At 33.7% G+C, this 20,830-nt stretch overlaps 4 protein-coding genes across 5 annotated transcripts; 1 reads left to right on the top strand and 3 right to left on the bottom strand.

The window, feature by feature from the left end:
- Positions 1–1,615: 1,615 nt before the first annotated feature.
- LOC126680848 (coatomer subunit zeta-1-like) lies at positions 1,616–9,718 on the bottom strand. Of its 2 annotated transcripts, none has more exons than XM_050376086.2 (6): positions 9,546–9,718; positions 9,199–9,358; positions 8,597–8,744; positions 8,428–8,505; positions 7,644–7,728; positions 1,616–1,862 (listed from the first exon to the last, which is right to left on the bottom strand). In XM_050376086.2, exons 1-6 carry the CDS (start codon positions 9,546–9,548, stop codon positions 1,803–1,805), a joined length of 534 nt encoding a protein of 177 aa, XP_050232043.1. In that variant the 5' UTR covers positions 9,549–9,718; the 3' UTR covers positions 1,616–1,802. The 2 variants fall into 2 exon arrangements, with proteins under 2 accessions (XP_050232043.1, XP_050232042.1); XM_050376085.2 differs by lacking the exon at positions 1,616–1,862 and adding an exon at positions 7,237–7,544 and having other exon boundaries at positions 9,546–9,710.
- LOC126680846 (receptor-like protein 1) lies at positions 2,791–6,953 on the bottom strand. The gene is made up of 5 exons (XM_050376082.2): positions 6,510–6,953; positions 6,273–6,434; positions 6,002–6,154; positions 5,041–5,187; positions 2,791–4,936 (listed from the first exon to the last, which is right to left on the bottom strand). Exons 1-5 carry the CDS (start codon positions 6,868–6,870, stop codon positions 2,967–2,969), a joined length of 2,793 nt encoding a protein of 930 aa, XP_050232039.1. The 5' UTR covers positions 6,871–6,953; the 3' UTR covers positions 2,791–2,966.
- A 3,307-nt stretch (positions 9,719–13,025) lies between the features above and the next one.
- LOC126680847 (pterin-4-alpha-carbinolamine dehydratase 2, mitochondrial-like) lies at positions 13,026–15,418 on the top strand. Its single transcript, XM_050376084.2, has 7 exons — positions 13,026–13,094; positions 13,171–13,208; positions 13,434–13,525; positions 14,212–14,297; positions 14,372–14,495; positions 14,619–14,687; positions 15,128–15,418. The coding sequence occupies exons 1-7, from the start codon at positions 13,041–13,043 to the stop codon at positions 15,220–15,222; spliced, it is 558 nt and encodes a 185-aa protein (XP_050232041.1). The 5' UTR covers positions 13,026–13,040; the 3' UTR covers positions 15,223–15,418.
- Positions 15,419–16,364: 946 nt separating this feature from the next.
- LOC126682525 (probable methyltransferase At1g29790) lies at positions 16,365–19,167 on the bottom strand. The gene is made up of 2 exons (XM_050378246.1): positions 17,783–19,167; positions 16,365–16,703 (listed from the first exon to the last, which is right to left on the bottom strand). Exon 1 carries the CDS (start codon positions 18,955–18,957, stop codon positions 17,806–17,808), a length of 1,152 nt encoding a protein of 383 aa, XP_050234203.1. The 5' UTR covers positions 18,958–19,167; the 3' UTR covers positions 16,365–16,703; positions 17,783–17,805.
- Positions 19,168–20,830: the final 1,663 nt, after the last annotated feature.

Raw genomic sequence — 20,830 nt, forward strand, 5'->3', positions numbered from 1 at the left:
TCTAACAAAGTTAACTATTTATCATCAAGTATGTTTCTATTTGATTTTTTTTAGATGTTACAGCAAATAAAAGAATTTGCCTCCAATTTTAAGAAATGGAGGAAAAAAAAGAATTTCATAATTTGTCTATAAAATCATCAATTTTAATGGAAGTTATGATTTTATTAAATCAAAAATGATTTAACAGTTAAGATTTTTTGATGCATAACACGAGCATAACTCTAAAATCTAGCAAACAAAAAAACCGTGGATTTGTAAATTTACGTGATCAGGAGAAAAACAATATCGAAAACAAATAGCCATGACAGCCTTGTAGAGTATTAAAAAATTGTGGATAGTAATCACTTTTGCTACCGCATCGACTTCCATGGTCCTGAACAAATTATGCAAAGGTTATACATGCAAATCTGAACTTTTTATACCTCAAGTCAACACTTATTTACAATAGGCCTAATTACTTAAAAAAAACCCATCTTGTAATATTTTTTCGTTTATACCATGACCTAGGAAAAAGTTCATTTGTACCTTTTTTTTTTGATTTTTCGTTTTCAACTCTACCCTAAAACACTAAATTGAACTTTTTTATTTAGAAAAAAGCTTAAAATAATCCTTTATTTTTTAACTTATTTGTATTTTTTCAAATAGAAAAAAGATGATATAACCCTTCTATTTAATTATTTTTAATGTTTTCATCCTTTAATTAATTAAATTGTCAAAAAATAAAATTTTGAGGTATAGTTGAAAACGAAAAATCAAAAAAAGGGTACAAATGAACTTTTTCCTAGGTCAGGGTATAAACGAAAAAATGTTTCAAGGTGGGAGTTTTTTAAGTAATTAAGCCTTTATAATATATGTAGCAGGGGAAATAAAACGTCAAAACAGACATATATTTTACAAAAATATACCATAGGTTGATATAGAGTTTCAGAGTTTTGAAAGCGTTTCGGAGTTTTCATAGACCTTTGCTAGATACAAGGTCTATGAAAGAGTTTCACTAGCAAAGAAGCTGACAAAGAGAGGATGCAGCTTTGGTTTTCTTCGTCCTATCGAGGGAGTCAGGATTGATTGGATCCTTTCTTAGCTCAGTATGATTATCATCGCTCAATTCAAATTGCGTGCTTTCTGTTCTCGTTTTTTAACAAGAGACGAAGCAATACACAAGGAAGCAGATCGTTCCTAAGGATATATCTCATGCTTCCTTTCGTACAAATTTGAAAGCCAAAAAGAATACCTTCTCGTACATCAGCCCAGCGATTTATGCCTTGGGGCGATTATAAAGCTACTCACTACCACTATTAATCCTTGTAGTAAAGCCATCAAAATCACTCCCAAACACATACATTTTAGCCTCACAACCTCCATGATTACATATATTATTCTCCACAACTTTTTCTTTTATACTCACACTTTGTGATTTGTTGTGGTAATCAACCAAGGCCTCAATTTTCTACAAGTCTAGTCTAGGGAAAACTTTAATAAACTTCCAAAAAATACCAAGTCCAGTGGAAAAATTTAGACTTCCAAAATAGACAAGTCCGGAAAAAAGACTAACAATTAAGTGTTTGTCATTTTTATGGATATTTCTTTTCAAAAGTTCCATTTTTATTTTATGCAAATTTTTCCGTTCTATTTAGGATGTTCGAACAAGTCAAACATTTACATGTAACAAGTTCATGATTTCTTATGGCAATCAACATGGATCATAATTTTTCCTAAGCTCATATAGAATGAATCATCTGTAAATGTAACATTGCACATCTAAAACTAGAGGTATATAAACTCTTTTTTGCTGCTGCAAGTATTCATTTGAGAAGCGATCGAGTCAGATGTTCACGTGCGGTGGCCAGCGCTTGACTTAGTGTCTGTAAGGAAGACATAACTTAGTATTTCATATTGTAGCATATATGCATTCATAAAGGTTTTGAAACAAATACATGCTATTATAACCTGCTCAGACAATGGAGCCAGCAATGACATTTGCATCACTTTCCAGAATAAGACTGCAAAATACATGGAAAAAAAACAGAAACTTATTAAAATTAATTATCGCGGAAAGAATTCTAGCTATGTAATTAGCTAGAAAAGCAAGTATGATGCAGTTTATATTCAAAACTAATCTAAGCTATCAATCGAACAAAATGAAAGGCGAGAATGAAGCTTGCTAACTAACTGACTACAATAACTAAAACCAATATGCTACTTCTGCTATTCATTTGATTTACAATGATCATTGGTGATCCACGACTCACAATTAAAGGGGACCATGTGATGAATTTGTGCTATGATATGCTGCAATAATAGTGCACCAAGATTCATATTTCATTATTTTGAAATGAATGACAGATACATTACAAAACTTATAGACACTTGCCTAGACAAAAGTACATATATCAAACTTAAAATGTAATTTAATCAGGCTCACAAAGCTATTTGTTTAATCTTATTTTCATTGGGGAGAGAGTTATGCCAAATGCTCCATTAGTTTGAATTCAAGAAAATGAAAGTGGAGAGGTAGGTAACAGATATTAAGTAAGAAAGCAAAACAACAATATACATATAAAAAGAAAAGGAAAATAAACCCGTCGCCAATAATTTAATCAACGCATGAGAATGACCTGATCTAAACTCTCAAGTACAGCCTCTTTCTTATCCACAAGTAATTACGAGCAACCGCAAGAACTTCAATGCAGCAGAAATAGAGATGTAGTAGTAGAAACATAAATGCAGCAGAAACGCAGCAACAACATACTCGAAGAAGCAGACCGGAAAAACACAGCAGCAAAACATGTGTCAGTATAATGCATCACTTTGTGTAAGACATTCTAGTAGCATTATTCCAGCATTACATATATTCTGCATTCGAGTGTAAATCTATTACATGAATAATGATCTTTTATTTAGAGCACGCATTACATTTTCAACATAACCAGTACAAACATCTAAAAAGCATAACAACAATAAATAGTTTACTTGATTTTGCATTTGGAAATGCTATCGACAATGAAGTAGTAGCAAGTTTCAGTAGCCTGCGAACAATAGTAAAACCATATTCTTCTCCAACGAGGATTTATGTAAAGAACCATTGCAATTCCCAACAAGAAGCATATATATGTCACTATAAGGGTCACATAGAAAACTTCCATGTCAATCCACCCACTCTCCTCTTCTTCTTCTTCATTGTATCTCGGTATTGGTACTGATGCTTCAGCTGTGTAGCAATTTTTTATCAATGGTAGTCCACACAGGAACGGGTTTCCATAATAGGTGCTCTCATCGAATGTCCCAAACTGAAAAATTCTTTGCGGAGTTTTTCCGGTTAAGTTGTTATAGGATACATTGAAAACTTCTAGTGAATATAGCTGAGTAAGCTGAGAAGGGATCACCCCATTCAGGCTGTTGTTGGATAGATCCAAGCTCTCCATTTGACCGAGTTGCGAAATTGTTTCTGGAATTGACCCTGTCAACCTGTTGTGTGATAGATTCAACGAATGGAGTTTGATAAGAGTTCCGATTCCAATTGGAATCTCACCTGTCAGCTCGTTGTCAGAAAGATCGATTCCCCGCATGTATTCGAGAATTTTTCCTTTGTAAGAGTCTTCCCTGCCCTTTGTTGTAAACTGTAAAGTTTTTTGAGGGGCAGGCGATCCTGCATAATAAGAAATAGGACCTTCCGCGAGGTCACGCTGTCTGTAATGATTAAGGCATGGAAAAATTTGACCTGAAAACTTATTATGAGAAAGATCCATCATCTTTAATTCTTTGAAATTGCAGAAATGAATTGGGATCTCGCCTTCAAGCATATTATTATTCAAGAGAAGATATTTCAACTGATCATAAAGACTGTTGAGCCGATTGGAAATTGTACCGCCAAAATGGTTATGACTGAGATCTAAGGTTTCTAAGATAGAGCAGTTATAAAATGCGTCATGCAATGATCCTTGAAGTCTATTTTTAGACAGATAGACATGAAATAATAATGGGGGGCTGAACCCAGATGGCAAACTTCCGGTGATATTGTTCTGTGAAAAGTCCAAAAATCTAAGATTCGTCATATGCCCCAGGCACGCTGGAATTCTACCAAAGAGATGGTTGTCACTTATATCCAGAACTTGGAGAAAAGAACTGTTACACAAGCTATCAGGAATCCCTCCGGTGAAATAATTGCTATCCAACTGTAATTCCTGCCAATTCGACTTTGAATTAAGTATTCGGCCTTCCAGTCTGTTGTTTGAGAGTATAATAGTATGTAAGGATGAGGAGTTGATGGCTAAGTTATCTGATAAGCTGCCTGATAATTGATTATTGGACAAGTCCAAAACTTGCAACGCGCTCATCTGACTAGTCGAAAAAGGAATGCTTCCAAGGAGCTGATTCGAAGACATGCTTAAGTATTCTAATTTAGGAAAGTATACCCCAATTTCCATTGGAACTCGCCCATATAGGGAATTTTCAGACATATCTAAATGAGACAAGTGCATATGACGATGAACTGGCAACTGCAAAGGTCCTGAAAGGGAAAGATTAACCAAAACAAGTCGTTCAAGTTTTGTATTGTTATCTAACAACCAACTCGGAAATTCATTCCCCATTTTAACGTTGGTGATATCAACTTCTCGCAAGTCACGTTGATGGAAGATGAACTTAGGGAGTGCTCCACCACCATTTCCATGAGCAGACAACCTTAAGATTTCTAACTGAAGCTTTGGTGCCATAAAATTTGACTCTATCTCAGCATAGATTTCATTATTGTTCCCATCCAAGTACTTGAGTTTTGAAAGGTTAAGAAATGGTTCAAATGAGGATGGAATCTGGAAGCTATTGTACGAAAGATCTAGTCGATGAAGAGATGTCAAATTTGCAAAACACAAGGGTATAGCACCACTGAGATAGTTCCGACTGATATCTAGCTCTTGCAAATGGACCAATTCACAAAGATCTGCAAATTATTCACAAAAACTTTAGTTTATATAGTAAAAAAATTGATAATATATTTTTTAAATTTCTATTTATTTTGCTACTCACTACCACTATTAGCCTCACCTAAAGAAGAATGCAAATCGAGTTCACAATCATGCAGTGATAAACTCTTGAGTGATGTCATACTGCCAATGTTTAATAGAGAAGTACTGCTAAGAGATGAGACATAATCCAAGCTCAAATGTTCCAAATTCTTAAAATAAGGCAAATCTGCAAAAATTAATCAAAATTTATGCAAATGAAATTTACTGTAATTTAAGTAAAAATTTAAGCCTCTTTAAAAAAAGTAAGAACTGAAGCATTATAGCCACAAATATATATATTAATCATGATGGAGCATATCAAACTGCTTAACATATTTGATTCATACGCAGAACTTGAATTTGTTCAGTTTTTTAACTTTCATCTCTACGTAGTTGATTTCTTAAGAATTTACCCAAAATGTCCAAATTTTGTGCATATTAGCAGGCAAAATAGACGAAAAGCTAAATTACATAAAGAACATGACCTGATGAATTGTTCCGTTCGCCACATATTTGCCCATTTACAAGGACGGAGCCAGAGCATGCCCAAGAAAACTTTGTTAAAATATGCTATTTTAGTTTTAATTATGTATAATTGACTCCCTTCAACTTTGTTTTTCTTCAAATGTCCCCTTCAATTTTGTTTTTCAAAAGATGGGTTTTAAGATATTGTCCTTCTAAAATGTCCTTCCATTCGAGGGGCGAAGAGAAATGTTTTTGCTATTGTAAAAAGGAACAGTCAGCACAAAGATTCAAGACTTAGCCGAGCAATAGCGAAGCTAGATTATCATAATGAGGCGCTTCGCTAATAACCCGGTTCTAATAGCCTTGAAACCCTATATGCTATAGTGACAAATAAAGTTAATAAAAGCATAGTTATTCAAGATAAGGGAACTTTTTGATTTAAATTGTTTGCATACAGTAATTATGCGAAGACTTGTATATACGAAAAATGTTTCAAATTAAAAGAAGTACTAGAAAAACAGAAACAAAAGTCATACCTATGAATGGCATTGATTTAGTTGTAATAAAACTTAGGTCGAGGGATTTCAAAGATGAAAATCCACTTAAAGATGATAGTTTTCCACTAACCAAACTATAACTCAGGTCAAGAACCTCAAGATTTTTCAACTTTGTAGACAGCCTTCCAATTTCTGCACAAGTTGAACTATCATGTGAACCAAAGTAACAAATATATATGCATAGCTATTTTGCTGCAGAAATATAGCAAGTAACTCGTATGCTTGAAAAGTAGAGATAGTTTAGACTAACCACTAATATTTAATAAATTTTCATCAAAATTTTCTTCTTCTAGATTTAGAGACTTGAGTGAAGAAAATTTATTCATAAATGATAGTGAATTCCCGGCTAACCAATTGAAACTTAAGTCAAGAACCTCCAAGTGACCTAATAGTGTTGATGTTCTTTCAAGGCCTGCACAATTCAAAATTTAATAAGAATTTTTTAATGCTGTATATACTTATAAATTCAATAAGAACCTCCAAATACCTTCTGGTACATCTAGCCACTCAGATATGCAATTGCCACTCAAATCAAGACTTCTGAGTTGTTGAAATGGGAGAAACAGAGAGCCATTAACTCGTGTCTTCTGGGGGGGGCAAGCCCAGTAATCAGATGCGAAGCCAAGAGATAAGTTTACAACTCGGCCTGTCATGTTGTCGCATTCAATTCCTTCCCATATACAACAGTCTAAACCCGTCCAATTTAGATATGGGAGAAATTTTAAGTCAGATTTCAACTGCAACAGAGCAATTCTCTCTTCATTGATGCACCCATTACAGAACAATCCTTGTACTAAAACCATCAAAATCACTCTCACACACATACATTTTAACACTATAACCTCCATGAATACATATATAATTCTCCACAACTTTTTCTTTTGTCTAGAGAGGCCAACTTATACTCACACTCTGTGATTAATTGTGGTAAGCAACAAAGGCCACAATTTTCTACAAGTAGCTTTAAAAGTCTAGGGAAGACTTGAGTAGACTTCCAAAAAAGACAAGTCCAGGGAAGACTTGAGTAGACTTCCAAAAAGAAAAGTCGGGAAAGAAAACTAACAATTAAGTGTTTTATCATTTTTATGGATATTTCATTTGAAAAGTTCCATTTTTATTTTATGCAGATGTTCCTTTGTCATTACAATACAATTAATGATATTTATAGTTTCAAAACTAAATTTGAAAATGAATCAAATTTGAGACTTTGAAAATGGAACGGAATGAGCATTTGATATATGATCATCCACAACTTCCGCCCACAGAGGCCAAGTTATACTCACGTTTGTCGACCCTTTTGTTCACAAGTCAAATATTTACATTTAACAAGTTCATGATTTCTTATGGCAATCAACGTGGATCATAATTTTCCTAAGCCCATATAGAATGAATCATCTGTGAATGTAATATTGCACAATCTAAAACTAGAGGTATATAAACTCTTTTTTGCTGCTGCAAGTATTCATTTGAGAAGGGACCGAGTCAGATGTTCACGTGCGGTGGCCAGCGCTTGAGTTAGTGTCTGTTAGGAAAACATAACTTAGTATTTCATATTGTAGCATATATGCATTCATAAAGGTTTTGAAATAAATAAACAGGTTCATTTTTAGTTAGAAAAAACCTGCTCAGACAATGGAGCTCCAGAGTCAATACTGTTACTTGCTACCTTCCCAGCAATGACATTTGCATCAATTTCCAGAATAAGACTGCAAAATACATGGAAAAAAAGGAAGAAACTTATTAAAATTATCGCGGAAAGAATTCTAACTATGTGATTAGTTAGAAAAGCAAGTTTGATGCCATTAATATTCAAAACTAATGCTGACATGAAGAAACTGATCTAAGCTATCAACGAACGAAATGAAAGGCGAGAATGAAGCTTGCTAACTGACCGACTGAATTACTGACTACAATAACTAAAACCACTATGCTACTGCTGCTATTCATTTGATTTACAACAATTGCTCTTACTGCTTGATGATCATTGATGATGGATGACTCATGTGAAGGGGGAGCATGTGATGAATTTGTGCTATTATATGCTGAAGTAGTAGTGCACCAAGATTCATATTTCTTTATTTTGAATGAATGACAGATACATTACAGAACTTATAGACACTTGCCAGAAAAAAGTACATTATATCAAACTTGTTATGCATTTTAATCAGTCTCACAAAGCTAGTTTTTAATCTTATTTTCCATTAAATTAAGTATATTGTACTGTACTATAAAATATTAGAGGTATCTTGGTATTCATTGGGGAAAGAGTTATGCCAAATGCTCCATTATTTTGAATTCAATAAACAGAAGGACTCATTTCAGCAAAATGAAAGTGGAAAGTAGGGAACATATATCAGGTAAGGAAGCAAAACAACGGTAAATATGTGAAAAGGAAAAAAAAGTACCCTCCGTCAATAATTTCATCAAAGCATAAGAGAATGACATCTAAATGCTGAAGTGCCTCTTGCTTATCCACATTGCCACTGAAACAAGAACCAGAAAACAAATATCAAACCTTAAAAATAGGAGCGGTCATTTACACAAACAGTATTTAGTTGGACTATAAGGAAAAACCTTAGGAGTAAGCCAACTGCATCAAAAAAACCCTGAAGAACTTGGAATAAGATGAGTTCATTCTCATCTTCACTACCAGTGACAAAAAAATGAAGGTCTTGAACGAACTTGTAAACAACCACAGTATTCTCAAGCAGTGTTATCTCAGCTGAAGATGAAATAACAGCATGTTAACACAGAAGAAATGAGAATCACAAGGTGAAAAATCCACATAGAGCAATTGATCCTACATATCAAACAAGACATCAATCACACATTAAATTGAAAATTAATAAAAATAAACGTTCCACTCAATTCCAAATTTTGACCAACCTACATTCAGTATTGAACAAAGCTTAATCATTAACTTTCCCACCTCGAACCTAATCAAACAATACAACAGCTGATACAGGACCAAAAGACGCGTCGGTATAATGCATCACTTATGTAAGACATTCTACTAGCATTATTCCAACTATTACGAAATCAATGAGCACCGCTATCCCTTAACTTAAAACTAGCCAGAATATTGAACATTTCAAACAAACGCACACACACAAACGCATACATAATCAGGGAATTTGGCACAAGAACCCTAACAATATGATAAATAGATCGCAGACCTTCGGTGCGAGCGTTAGCCTTGTGAGTCTTGCTAAAAACAGCTCTCTCAAAAGCTTCTTTAGCACTATTTGTAGGCCAATCATCACAATAGTACTTAACAGCGACTCGTTTGCCGTCAGAATCCAATAGCAGTATATTTTTCACAGTAGGACAAATCTCCTATAAACAACATCATTACAAATTATATAACATCTCAATCGAAGCAAAAACAAAACTGTATTCTGAATAAAAAATTAACTGTTAACCTAAATTTACGTAGAAATACGAATGGTAATGCAATGTGGATCATGTAAAGTGTGAGTGTCGATGAAATGAGATGATTTAGTGAGCGAGAGAGAGCGCTAACCATGTTGTTTGGCTTGATTTTGACTTGATTTGTCTCCCAATTTTCCGAGAAAAGAAAATCCGAGATCAACGCAGAGAAATTCAATTTCAGTAAAATTACAACATAATGCTGTGTTATTTAGATATTTTCACTTTTTGCACTATATTTTACTTATTTTCTCAAATATAAATTCATTTTTATTATTATTACATAAAAAATTGAGTTATGATGAAACAGATTTATGAGTGTAGGCTGATTTTATTTTGGGGCTGACCTTTTACATTACATGATTATTTTTGCCTATTTATCATTTATTCTGATGTTTTTATTAACTAGTGCCGCTTTACGTGTTTCACACGTGACTCGTAGTGTGATTCGTCAAATTATCAAATAAAATTTAAAATGATAGTTAATTTGAAATAGTTTATCTTATTAAAAACTTTAAATAACTATTTTAATTGTTTAAAAAAAATTAATTGTTACTCAAATTTTATAATTATAGATAATTTTAATAGAAAAGCCCTTTCTAATTCGTTAATTAATTAGAAGTTTTATGGTCATTACTTAACTAATTATTAAATTAAAATATAAATTCAATTATTAATGACATCGTCATTAAGAAGTTTAAGTTGACAACAACATCTAATTAGTACAATAACATAGAATCCTATTGATTTTAGACCTTCTTTTCCGTGTATATATTTTTCTTAAGCTAATATAATTGTAAAAAGATCAAATTGTGGTTTTATTTTATAGTTTTATGGTCATTAATTACTTAAGGCACCTCATCTCTGTTAATAATTTTTACTATTGTTATGACCCATACATGCTATTCATAACCATAGTCCGGCTATTGGTATTCAAATTTTATAATTATAGATAATTTTAATAGAAAATATAAAATAAATATAATATATTCAGTTATTAAATTTTTTTCCATGCTGAAGTTATTCTTCTTTTGGTTTTATAATAAGCATAATTAAATAATTAACTTAATTTTATTAATAATATTTTTAAAAATAATAAGATAGAAATTTAAATAATATTATATTGACGAAATACAGTATTTTAATTTTGTATTTCAATCAAACTAAAAGATAGGTATTCCTACTAATTTGAAGACAATTTAATTATTTTTTACATATTAAAAACTAAATTGGAGATAATTTAGCTACCTATTCTAATTAGGATTTTAATTATAATAGTGATTAATTAAATAACTAATTAGTTAATGACTATAAAACCTTTATTTAGTAGTACACTGAAGAGGATTATTCAGTAAATTTGCCTGTCCCCCCCCCCCCACCCATCCGTGCTTTTATATATAACTAGTTTTGCTTCACGTGCAAAGCACGTGGCTCGTAATGTGACACGTTAAAAATAATATAAATTTAATTAATAGATATATTAATAATAACAATAAATAATAATTTATTTATTTAGAAAAAAATATTTATATAAAAATAAAGTTAAAAATATTAATTTTTTGTAAATAAAGTTAAAGATTTATAGTTATTAGTTAATATTTAATTATGTGTTATATATTATTATCATAAATTTTATTAGTTGTTGGGTCTTACGCATAATTTTTTAGTGGTTGAATATAAGTATTATGCCAAATAGTAACAATTGACGTAGTATATTTAACTACTTCTATTAATGAAATTTAGTTGAAAGTTTTTTATTAATTAAATTTCAATAATAGTTCAGCAAATGTAATTTTTGTACTGTTAGTTAAGCTTATTAATTATAAAATCAGAATATCAAAAATAGGAATAAATTTAAATTTAAATATGAATTAAAAGGTAATGAATAATAAAATAAACTTAAAATTCAATTTGAATTTGAATTTGAATTAGAAATAATGAATAATAAATCAAATTTAAAACTATTTGGGTCCAAAATTCCAATCCAATACATAAACAATTTAACATTGCATGTAAAAACAATTAAGAGTATTTACATTAAATTTGAAACTTGTTTAGTTGTCATAATTTTCGAAAAAGCATATGATGAGCAATTTAAAAAAATTAATTCTACAATAATTAGGCCAGAGTTATAGCTAATAAACATCACATGAGTTTTATTTCCTCTTCAATTCAAATTCATAAAATTACGGCTGCAATCATACTCTAGTAGCAATGTAGTTTTAATTAAATAGTCAATTATTATTAATAAATTAAAAAGGGTAATCAGGTAAAAATGCATCCAATGTTCCATCAAAAACAAAATTAGCTATCTATCCTATTTAGGACTTTAATTATAATATATATATTTAGTGATTAATTGAATAACTAATTAGTTAATGATTATAAAACTTTTATTTATTAATAAATTAAAAAGGACTATTAGGTAAAAAGGACTATTCGGTAAATTAGCAATGTGACTCTTCAATTTTTATATGAATCAAATTTATTATTTATTATAACTATAGTGATATATTTTAAATTATAATCAATGTTAAATTAGTTCGAGATTATATTGGATTAGAAAATATCTTATGAGATATGATAAATTTATATGTAATTCTATCATTATATTTTATTTATAATTAGTTAGAAATAAGTCGGAGTTTTTTTTTGAATTAGGAAATATCTTATAGATTGGATTAAAATTATTAATTTTATTGGTATATTATATTATCTTTTAAAATAATATTAAAAATATCAATATAAAAATATTTATAAATTAGATTAGATTTGTGGAGTAAAGTAAATAAGTGGAATATTGGCCATGGTAAACAAAATTTGTACACGTTGCTGGCAAATCCTAAAATTTTGCTAAAATTCCTATTTTGTTTCCACACATTGAATGATTAAGGAGTTTTAATCAAAGAAGGATTAGCCCCTATCTATCTATTACGATTTTCCTTGAGTAGAGATAATAATAATTAAACGAATATTACAGTTATATAATTAATAAATTACCATAAAACCGTAGTTTAAACAATTAATTAGTAATAATGTAGAAAGGGTTATTATGTAAATTTGCCTGTCCCCCCCCCCCCCATCCGTACTTTTATATATAGTATAGATAGATAGATATAGATTAGAAAATTACAGTTTGCACATGTTTCATGTGATTTATTATATTTTTTTATAATAAAAAAATAAAAAGCGTTTGTGATATAATTGAACTCACGATTTAACAGATTATTATCTAATGTTTATATATTATTTGAGGTATGACTCGTTAGTAATTTATTATAAAGTTATAATGAAGTTTATAGTTTACTTACTTTCTTTTCCTCCATCTTCCTTTCCTCCCCTTCCTAATATAAAATACAATTATTTAATGATTGTATACATACATTTTTTCGCATCAATTAATATTTCTTTCTTTTAATTATAACCAAACATAATGTGCTGCTTTGAGGCCCCATATATTAAAAATCCAACCCATCTAAAAAACTAAGAATTGTAAGCCCGGCCCAATTTCTGAACTGTCCAATTTACTACGTCATCACTTCAAATGTTAAGAGAGAACAAAAACTGTAGATACTAACAGAACTCACAGATGAGTCGGTTGTTGTCTCTGTCTCCACTGCGCTTCTCTCTCTATAAATCTCAGGCAACCCTAAACATCTCAATCTCTCTCTATATCACCTTCGCATCACTCTCTGATTAATTATAATTCACTGTTTCAGGCTTCAATCTTCGGATTCTTGCTCAAACAATATGGACGGTAAATTCTGCTTTTTATTGGGATGCACTTAAACTGTTTGTGCTTATGCTTGACTGAGATTATCTGCTTCTGTATGAATTTCTTTTATTCCCCATATTGTTTGATTTTCATTTTTGATGTCTGGTTATGTTTTAGCTTAAAGAGTTTTTTTTTTTTTGAAAGAGTTGTTATTTTATTTTTTGAGTTATGTATGAGTAAAAATGAACACTTGCACTTTACGTACAGCTCCAGTACTCAATCGATATTTCGGGGTCGTTTGGGGATGTCATCTAATAGGAACTCGTTTTACCAAATTAGAACTTTTTGCACTTCGGAAGGTGCGTGACCTTGACGGTCTTTGATTCATTTATTGCGTGTGATTTTGATGTGATAACTGGTTGATTGATTGAGATTTAAGAAGCTTTCTATGTTCAAGAAAAATATTAGAGTGAAGTAATCCCCTTTACCCGAGAACATATGCATGCGGAAATTAGTTTGAATGTTTGATACCTCTCATGTCACATTGGATCATTGAACTTAAGCCTGTGATGAGTCTCGTGTGTTTTCATCACTTTTCCCATGATTTCTTATGGGGAAAGGGGCCTAGCAGTGCATGGTTTTATTTGTTTAGGCAGTGGTGTGTGTACGATGCAATGCATATGATGATTTAGACATAAGAGCACTTTTTGTGATGCTTGAAATTAATGTGTCTGTTCGATTAAGAATGTACTTTTTAAAAATTGAACTCGCAACATTTACCCATTATCTCTTTAAGTAAATTTGTAAACTATAGCACTAATAATCAAATTCAAAACATTAGAACTGTTAGCAGCACAAATTTTAAGAGTTCAAATGAAAGACACAAACACGGATGTTTGCTGCATAGACTGTTTATTTAAGAACCACTGCTGTCATCGGCTATGGATGCTGATATGGTGGTTACTAGGATTTTCTTTCTTTTGTTGTATTATATATTTTGGCCGGTTTATTCTTGTTGTCTGATGCAATTTCATTACCATGTCAGATTTAGCTGCTAAGAAGTGTGTACCATGCAACGCAAAGGATATGCGTCCAATGACAGAAGAAAGTGCTACTGCATTGGTGTCAAAGGTTTATGCTCTTTTTATTTTTTTCTCTTATTTGCTTTATATTAATGATTATTCTGAGAAAATTAAATATTTTAGGTTGATGGGTGGAATTTAGTGAAGGAAGATGGTAAACTGAAGCTTAATAAATCTTTAAAAGTAAGAAGTTTTATCAAAGGGTTGGAATTATTCCAGCTTGTAGGGAATGTTGCTGAAGCAGAAGGTACGCTTCATTCAATCCTCTGACTTCAATATTTCAGTCTCTTATATTTAGAATGACAGTTCACTTGCAATTTCGTGCATCATTCCTTGAGATAGATGATTGCCAATTTTGTGGTCGATGCAGGTCATCATCCAGATCTTCATCTTGTTGGATGGAATAATGTAAAAATCGAGATATGGACTCACGCCGTTGGTAAGTGTTTCTTTCTAATCTCAGGACTCATTTTAGTGATATTCATTTTGTTGGAGGTAGAATTTTTTGCAAAACCCCTTCTCATCAACTAAGAAAGCTAAGTCATGAGAATTAGTAGGAGAATATGTACTGGTGGCTTGATGTGTTTCAACCCTTAAGATAGTTGTCTCGAGAGTTGTGAATTATTCTTTCCTAGAGGTGCAACAAAAACTGACTCAAAAGTCGAAACGATTAACTGAACCAAAATTCTGGTTTTGCAACTCAGTTCGGCTTTGGAAGTAAGAAAATTTAGTACAAAATGATCAACCGAACTGATTGATTTGGTTTGGTTTTGAAAAAAAATGATTTTTTTATTTGGCTTGATTCGGTTTGAACTGAATGTACAAAACCCCCTCCTTGCATTTAGAGCATAATCACTAACACGCTCTTTATTTGCACAGGTGGACTGACAGAAAACGACTTCATACTTGCTGCTAAAATCAATGGGCTTAAACTGCACGACTTACTGAGAAGGAAGCTCGAATCGGAGAAGTGAACGTAAATTTTGCAAGGTCTTTAAATGAAACAACGTTCCATCTGCGGAACAAGGAATTATCTAGGCTTTTTTTTAACTGGTACTAGTTGGCTGATTTTTTATTTCTTCATTTTTTTGGTTCCAGAAGAATGCCTATGTCGATGTGGCTATGTGTATGGATTTTGGTTTGCTGTTAGTCCCTGGTTTGAAAAAATAAGTCATGCAGCTGTTAATAAGCCTTCTTTATTGGTAGATGCAAACACAATCTAATCTTCAAGAAAGAAATCATGAAGATGTATAATGATTTGAGTTTGCATGTAACCCATCTTATCCAACTCGGATCAGTAGATACATAGGCTTGACCAAATGTGATTACCCACTAGCTCTAAAAAGGCTGAATATATAGTTTGACCCCTGAACTTGTACCCTTTTACCCATCTAACCTCTAAACTTAACGTCTCATCGAACCTCTGAACTTGTTAAATAATCTGATTTGACCCCTGAACTTGATAAAAACGTAAATATTAAACCCCTCCGTACACAATTTCTTCTAGAATGTTTCAAGTGACAGGTGGCACGGAGGGGTTCAATATTTACGTATTTATCAAGTTTAGGGGTTAAATCGGATTATTTAACAAGTTCAGAGGTTCGATAGGTGAGACGTTAAGTTTAGAGGTTAGATGGGTAAAAGGGTACAAGTTCAGGGGTCAAACTATGTATTAAGCCGCTCTAAAAATCAAGGTTTTAAAAATGACCATTATTTAATCGGTCTGGTGATTTTTTTTATTTTTGTAATTCTTCCAAAAAAAGTTTCAAAATATGATTCTTCCGATAATTTAAAGAGATTGAATTGAAAAATTAACTTTTAAGAAAGATTCGAACTGGACTGACTTTTGGTTCATACTCAAATCGCTTGAACCAGTGAACCGGTTTAATTAAATTAAACTACTAAAAATATATGCAAGTTGGTTCATGGGAGTACGTACATGAATATAAAAAAGAAAAGGTGAGACTTTTGGGTCATGACCCTTTATTTCTTTTAGCTGCTTTCCAGAATGCAAGGATTCCTTCTTTATTAATCTTAGGTCCACAACCACAAAGTCAAGAGCCTATACTTTCATCAGAATTTTATTGCATTGATTTTTTAGAAAACAGACAAAATCATGCTTATTAATATATTTATTAAACAATTTCTCCAATAATAACATATTAATGAATACAAGAACCAATAGAATAATGTATCAACTTAACCAATTCTGCTTAACTCCCTGATTTTACATTGTCCACCGAGCCTACAATCGGGTTCTCCCACCAATTACAGCAGCAGCAATCTTTACAGCATTAATTATACCCGGCGCTCTACCTACTTATTCGGAAATAAATATGATGATGCTTCATTATTAAGGTGAAGGATCACATCATTCAATCTGATGAGGTATCTAGTTTTGAATAGGGTAGTCTGAAGTTCTGCTCGGCAAAGCTGGAGGAATTTGACATTGTACCTGATAAAAAACCGAAGGAAGTGATCCACGTTAGCATATGATTATGAAGCTATCAAAGAAAACGACTCTTGAAACACAGAGCTGCCAAGTTGGGTAGTAGTAAAGATAAACTACTTGCATATTAGTTGAGCAACAAAGCACATTTTTGCTGCTAAGTAGAGTTTTGTCACATCTACTACATATGAATGTTGAGACTTGTATCGGTTTGCACCAGTTCAGGAAAATCTCAAACCCGTTAATGTTGAAGAAAATACAAATGAACAACAGCTTTTCATCATGATTGTAATGCAATCAGATTTTAGCTAAAACCAATCAGTAAATGAGTACCACCAGACAGACCCAATCCCAAACGGCAAGAACATATGCAGACATCCTAAACCAAGCAATGGAAGATCGATCCCTGGTCTGTAAAATGTCTCTAAGAAACCAAAGAAAAATATACTGCCCATCTACCAGCCTAGAACTCTGACCTGAGAGTAAATCCACGCAAGAATTTATGAATTCTTAAACAGACTGGTCGAATAGAACAATGTTAGGCTGATCATGAATACCAAGAATTACACTATACTCCTCATACAGAAGAAAAATCTCAGATGGCCCGAATCCGTTATCAGGGTTGACAGAAAAGCAAGGGTTCGAAGTATACTAATCAACCTAAACAGTACAAATAGATTGTGAATGTTGAGTAGAAAAGATTCTAAAAGATCCCTTAGCAGGTTTTGAGTGCAGCTCTATGCAAAACGTGCTTGATCTAGGTTTTCAGTGCATATCAAGTTATCAACAATCAACTACCCTCATTATATCCAGTATTTCTCGCTTAAGTTCAGCTAACGAAGACAACCCTTAGCAGCTACGGCCAAATTGAATTTAATATCCAACAGCTTCCAATTAGATATCAAAATGCAGATTCAGAAACCAGATTCATAAATAACAATTCAACTAATATATCAATGTCATTAAACATCAAAACACGCAGTTCCAGTTCAGATCATAAAAGAATTAGCTATAAGCATAATGTCATCAAACTGCAAGATATAAAGACTAAATTTATACACATTTAGCTAAAGAAATCAAGTTACCTTCAATACAATTCAATCACATATCATCTTGATACAGGTTTCTGTAAAAGAGCAGTCAAGTAAACCTCTCCATTCTTGATCCCGCTCGCATCAGTCTTATTCCCGACCGCCCATTTCACCTTCTTATAACCCAACTTCCCAATCAAAGGACCATAAACCTTATCAAGATCCATTCTTTTACTAAAGAAATGATCCAGCCACAAGTACCCGCCGCCTCTCAAAACTCTATCAACATCAAACAACAAAAACTCCATCATTTTCAAAGGTATCCACCTATTCACAGCTCGCCCACATCTCACAAGATCCACAACTCCATCAAAAACAGGCAATCTTTGCTGCAATGGAATATGAAGTGGCACTAAACCCCTCATTGCAACAACTTCATTATTAGGCAGATTAAAGTTCATAGTAGTAGTAATAACAGTAACATTATACATTTTCATTCTTGCAGCAAAAGTGCCAGTCCCACCACCAATATCAACACCAAGTCTAAGAACAGAGTTACCTGACTTAGCCACCTGTAAAAGCTGAGGAATTGGGAGATCCAGCTCAGTTTTATAACTCATAAACTTGGAAATCTCAGTTTTTATATCAAAACCAAGATTAGAACTTTCTTTTGCAAGACAAGAAAAAGATTTACAAGATGGATACTTTTCCCATAGTACATTAGAGTCAAGAAATGAGGAGGGGAAAGGGTTGTGAGGCAGAGAAGTTGGCGGCTTTGATGGGGTTTTGGAGAAGCATCTCCGGCGAGGGAGAGGGTGGCAGCCACGGAGGATTAGAGACTCGGCCAAATTATCAGAATCTTGGGGGCAGAGAGTGTAAGGAGTGTAACTCATGTACTTATGTAAAAGGTCAGGGTGGTTATGGCAAGATGAAGCAATAGGTGAGAGCTGTGAATACAGGAGGAGATCCGGTGGGACTTGAGTGGTGGTGGGGGTAGCCTTGGTGGTGGTGGAGGGGGGTTGGTGGCGCGTGAGATGGTTGATGGTGGCGCGTATGGTTTGTAATTGATGGAGGAGATGGTCAGGGACTTGGAGAATAGGTGGTTGGGGTGGTTTAGAGTGGAAAGTGGGGGAAGTGAGGTGGTAGAGGGAGAGAATGTTGGTGGCTACCATTGCTATGAGGAGGAGAAGATTTAAACCCATGGTGAACCCCATCTGTTTTTTTTTCATGTGTGAGTGTGAGTGTGAGTGTTCTTGGTTTTGTTGAGGTTTTCGATCTTGGTTTTTGAGCTTTTTGTTGGATTTGAGTGTTGATTAGAAGCTGAGTTTAGTGTTGAGTGTTGACTGGTAAGGAGTAGAAAAGGACTAAGTGGGAGTAAGATAATCTTGGATTATTATTAGTTTATTACCAGTTGTTTATTGTGTTTTAGTTTTGGTGAATCATGAGGGTTTTTGACAAAAAAGTGCCCCTACCAAATTAATATTTCCCGTTTTGTGCCCCAGACCACAAAAATTACATTTTTGTGCCTGGGGCCCACGCTGCCCGCAAACAGCCATTGCGGGCAGAAATCTGGCCCGCAATGGCTGTTTGCGGGCCACTTAATCCAGCTGATTAACAGCTGGATTAAGTGCTTAAGCAGCCCGCAATGGCTAATTGCGGGCTGCTTAAGCAGCCAATGATTGGGGAGATTCTCTCCCCAATCATTGGCAGCAGAATTTAAAAAAAAAACAAATTATTATATTTTTAATTTTTTAAAAAAAATTCACAACTAAAAATTGAAATATTATAAATAAAAATTATCTACAATTTCGATATTTAAAAGGAATTGAGCGTCTTTCCGAGTAATATTTAAGCGATAAAAATAAATTAAAAAGAAATTATACATAAATATATAAAAACCATACAACACAATTAAAAGTAACCGTAAATAAATTAATAATGCAAAAATTTAAAATTGTACAAAAATAACAAAACTACTCAGTAAAGTCTGATCTATCAGGACTCCGTAAGCGTGTCCTCATGTCGTAACCCCTGTTGACACGTCGACTCGTCTGACTATCAGTCAAACGGCGGTAACGTCTTCCATCTGGTCCGGAGCTTCTCTCTCCACTATCGGCGACTGGACTGGCCACATCCTCAATCTCGTCATCATCATCCACCTCAGGAGCAGGAGCCTGTGAGGAGGGGTCTAACCCTAATCCTAGAGAAAAAGAAGGAGCCTGCATTCCTTGGAAGTCACAAAACGGCTGTGGGTCCTGAACCAAACTGTTGATCCAAGGATCATCCAGAGAAAAATGCATCTGGGAGGGACTCTGAGTCGGGCGAGAAGAGGAGCCCGGATCTTGACCTGGCAGCATCGGAATGTAGCCCCCCTCCATAAGTCGGGACCGCTGTGAGGGAGGAGTGGTCAGGGAGCTAAAGTTCCAAGAATCGTCAAATACAGGAACAGTCGGCAAATACGTAGGTGTCTGAGGAGGAGGTGTCTGCGCCGTCTGAGTCGCCTGGAACGGGGTAAAAGCAGAAGCCGGATGCTGTGAGAACTGTGGAGGAGGAGTGGCCAGCGGCGTGATGTACTGTGCCTCCCCAAATGACGGGCCTACATAGGGTACAGACGCAGGCGGTACCGTAAAAGACGAAGCTGGATAGCGGCGAATGAAGTCCTCGGTATCCCCAAAGAAATCATGCTGAAAGAAAAGAAATTAATAATTATTATAATTGATATTAATTTGGAAAATATTTAAATTGAGATTGAAACGTACCTGTGCCGGGAGAGGGTCCGTAGGTGGTACCGAAAATGATGCAGCTGGTGGGCACTGTGTCTGCGCTGAGGTACTCCCATAATACGTCGTAAACCCGTAATACTGTCGGACGAAATCCTCAGTATCCCCGTGAAAGTCGACCTAAAAAACAAATTGTTTATTAGAATTATTGATTTAATATTCAATAAAAAAACTTTAGATTAAAACGTACTGGGGGTGGCATAGGGTTCTCTGCCATCTCGCGCGTCGCCTCGTGAGGTCTGGCTCTATCCCGACGACGACCTCGTATACGCTGTACGTCGACCGTCGGGGGATCTATATGAGGCAAGGGCTGTGGCAGAAC

The sequence above is a fragment of the Mercurialis annua genome, linkage group LG5, assembly GCF_937616625.2.
Source record: "Mercurialis annua linkage group LG5, ddMerAnnu1.2, whole genome shotgun sequence".
NCBI lineage: Eukaryota > Viridiplantae > Streptophyta > Magnoliopsida > Malpighiales > Euphorbiaceae > Mercurialis > Mercurialis annua.